The sequence below is a fragment of the Vombatus ursinus genome, unplaced genomic scaffold, assembly GCF_900497805.2.
Source record: "Vombatus ursinus unplaced genomic scaffold, bare-nosed wombat genome assembly UNPS02014797.1, whole genome shotgun sequence".
Classification (NCBI taxonomy): domain Eukaryota; kingdom Metazoa; phylum Chordata; class Mammalia; order Diprotodontia; family Vombatidae; genus Vombatus; species Vombatus ursinus.
This window is the reverse complement of record NW_020954575.1, coordinates 15,373,314-15,376,340: the sequence shown is the minus strand read 5'-3', so window position 1 is coordinate 15,376,340 and position 3,027 is coordinate 15,373,314. Positions and strand designations below refer to the sequence as shown.

Genomic DNA, 3,027 nt, shown 5'->3' with positions numbered 1-3,027 from the left:
TACAACACATTCCTAGATTCCATGCATTTGGTGGACTCAGAGAGGCTAATGATTAGACATCTCACAGTTAGATAAGGCAAGACGTCTAAACATGAGCTCAAAGTCCTTCCCTCCCATTGGTCACTTCTGGAAACGAAGTTCCACGGTGGTCTTTGAAACAAGGCACATTCCCCTCCTCTAAACTGAAGCACAAATTCAAAGAGGTTCCCTGCCATATGCTTCGGGGAAATGTTTCTGGTACACCTGGCTGGGTGACCCTAGTGAGAATGCTTGGTTACTGGAAGCTCCATCTGGCCTGGGAGCGCTCCATCTGTCTCCTGGAGCAACGCCTCCAACACACACCAGGTCTTCCTTGGTCATGTGCTGAGGCAAGAAGGATAAAGAGCATTTAGGGATCAATTCCAGTGTAATGAATGCCAAGTTCATGACTAGGATGCCATTCCAAAGGAAGAAAGCAACAAAATCTCCTCAAAGCCTGACTTGGTTTGACAAGTCCAAAGAATATGCAGAAATCACATTGTTTGTTATCAGGAATGGAACAGGTTTTCCTAAACATTTAAAAGAGAGATTAGTAGCACAGGTGAATTCCTTAGCAGCCACTTACTGGGGGCATATCCCTTTCATTCACTCTAGCACCAATGTGTGAGAGGAGCGTGTCTGTATGTAACGTGACCATCCCCAGCCCCTTCCCCATTGCCTAAAAAAATACAGAATTGGAAATGTGAGAAAATGTGATTTTGTTTTGGGATGGGGAGACAGGGAGAGAAATGTAATTTGCTCGTTAATTAAGGCTCCATTCAGACACTACAATATATTTTATTTCTGGTGGCTGCTTGAAAGGTTCTGGTAATCTTGAAGATCAAATTATAAAGTGTGAAGACCCCCCAACTCCCCAAGAGCAAGCAGGGGAATAGTCCCTTGCTATAATGAACCTGAGCAATCTCTTTCTGTTGCCATGCTTCCTAAAGATGACAGACACATACACATCTTCCATAAGTGGCTGATGCCCTCCCTCTAAATTCTGAACAGAAACCAAACCAAAAAGAGCATCCGGATGCCCGTCACGCCCTTCAACTACTGCAAAACCCTTCAAATAGTGACATATTTTTATACAGGCCGAACCTGGGTGCTCTAATATAAACCATGCCAGGAACATTAATCTTCTAATGAACTAGGTGCATATAATGGACAAAAAAAAAATTTCGATGAAACCAATTCTGGATTCAGGCTTTCCAAGAATTAGCATAAACATTATAGGGAATAGGGAAAAGGGGACAAATCCCCTAATTTTCTCTTCTTTTTTTAATGTCCAGTTTCTTTTCCTCTAGGTGCCTTTAAATTAAGGCATTTTTTTTTCCATGGGAATCCCTCAATCACTGGCATCCTGGGGCCCTGTGAACCAAGGGGAGAAGGAGAGGACAACTTGGCTTTGCTATCCAGCCCAAGCTGCCCAGATAAGAGAGTAAAGATGGGTGTAGCAGATATGTGAGTGTGCAGATCTGGAGGGTAGGAGGTGGGGAGGAGGGCACCAAGGATAAGAGGTCACCAGTACCTTGGTGGAATGGCTCATCCAGAGCTTGAAAATGCTGAGGGCAAGACCCTGGAGGAAGGCACCTCTACCAGGTTTGCTCATCTTGGATTCTAAAAGGATCTGAATTTGGACAGCTTCTAGTATGAGGTTCCGTGCCACAGTGAGGTGAAGATAAATGTCACCGGGCTGTCAGGTCAGCATCCCATCTCTGGGGAAAGGGAAAGCGTTACAATTCACACAGAGTAAGGAAATACCCAAGTTACAGGAATGACTGTTCTGAAGAAGCTCCCTTTCCTGCAGCCTCCTGCAGATGACCCTGGGGCAGGGGACCTCTTTCAGAAAGACTCACTGCAAGGTATTTAAATGGGTAATTGGAAAGGTGCGTGTAGTATAACCTAACCTGGTGGGGCAGCTTGCTTGGAATTCGCTCAGTGACTCCCCTGACCAAGAGTCCCCTGGCAGACCTAGTCATCGATTCTCAGTGGGTTACAATTTTCCTTCCTTAATTAATTTCTCATTCAGCTGGCAGAGCTGGGTCAGGAAACCATCATTGGGGCCAATCTCCCGGTTCTGCCTCACGAGGCTCAGTGCGGTCCGGACATCCATCTTTTGGCGAAGCATGAGGTATGCGATGACCAGAGTAGGAGAACGGCTATAACCTTCTCGGCAGTGGACAAGCACCTTGGCTGTGATGAAGACCGAAAAGAAAGAAAATCACAACAGCACTGGACCAAAGTCAGTAATGGAATATTAGTACACCATAAGAAATGACAAAAGGGATAGAATGCAGAGAAAATCTGTAGGAACTGTGCAAAGTGACCTGAGGAGAACCAGGAGTACAATTTATCTAGTGAATATTAGCATGGTAAATGACTTAGGAACTCTGATTGATGCAATGGTCAATCACAATTCCAAAGGCTGACAATGAGGAAGGCTTTCCACCTCTTGGCAGAGGGGCGAGGGACCACAGGTCCAGAGTAAGGCATACATTTTCAGTCAAGATCAATACGATATAGGGGCAGCTAGGTGGCGCAGTGAATAGAGCACCAGCCCTGGAGTCTGGAGGACCTGAGTTCAAATCCAACCTCAGATACTTGACACTTACTAGCTGTGTGACCCCAGGCAAGTCACTCAACCCCATTGCCTTGCCAAAAAAAAAAATCAATACAATATAAATTTGTTTTGTTTGACTACACTTATTTGTTACAAGGGAGATCTTTTCTTGGGGGAGGGAAGAGTGGTAGAGAATTGTTGGGGGGAGGGGAGAATGATAACAATGCAAAAAAAACCAAAAAGACAGAAAACCATCAATGAAACATGTGAAAAATATACAGAAGAGAGCTGAAGGAAGTTTGGAAAGGGATCATAGATAAACAAAGTAGTATTGGAACCACTATGTTAAATTAATTAACATAATTTAAAAAACCAAATTGTACATGGCAGGCTCATGGTTTCATAAACAATCCTCCTTTTCTGTCTTCCTTTGTATATGAAAA

At 44.2% G+C, this 3,027-nt stretch overlaps 1 protein-coding gene across 1 annotated transcript in view; it reads right to left on the bottom strand.

Moving 5' to 3' along the window:
• Positions 1-796: 796 nt before the first annotated feature.
• DUSP3 (dual specificity phosphatase 3) overlaps positions 797-3,027 on the bottom strand; it is a 19,717-nt gene continuing 17,486 nt past the window's right edge. Inside the window, exon 3 of the mRNA XM_027870263.1 lies at positions 797-2,217. Within this exon, the coding sequence (XP_027726064.1) occupies positions 2,018-2,217 (200 nt within the window). The 3' untranslated portion in view covers positions 797-2,017. The remainder of the gene's footprint in view (positions 2,218-3,027) is intronic.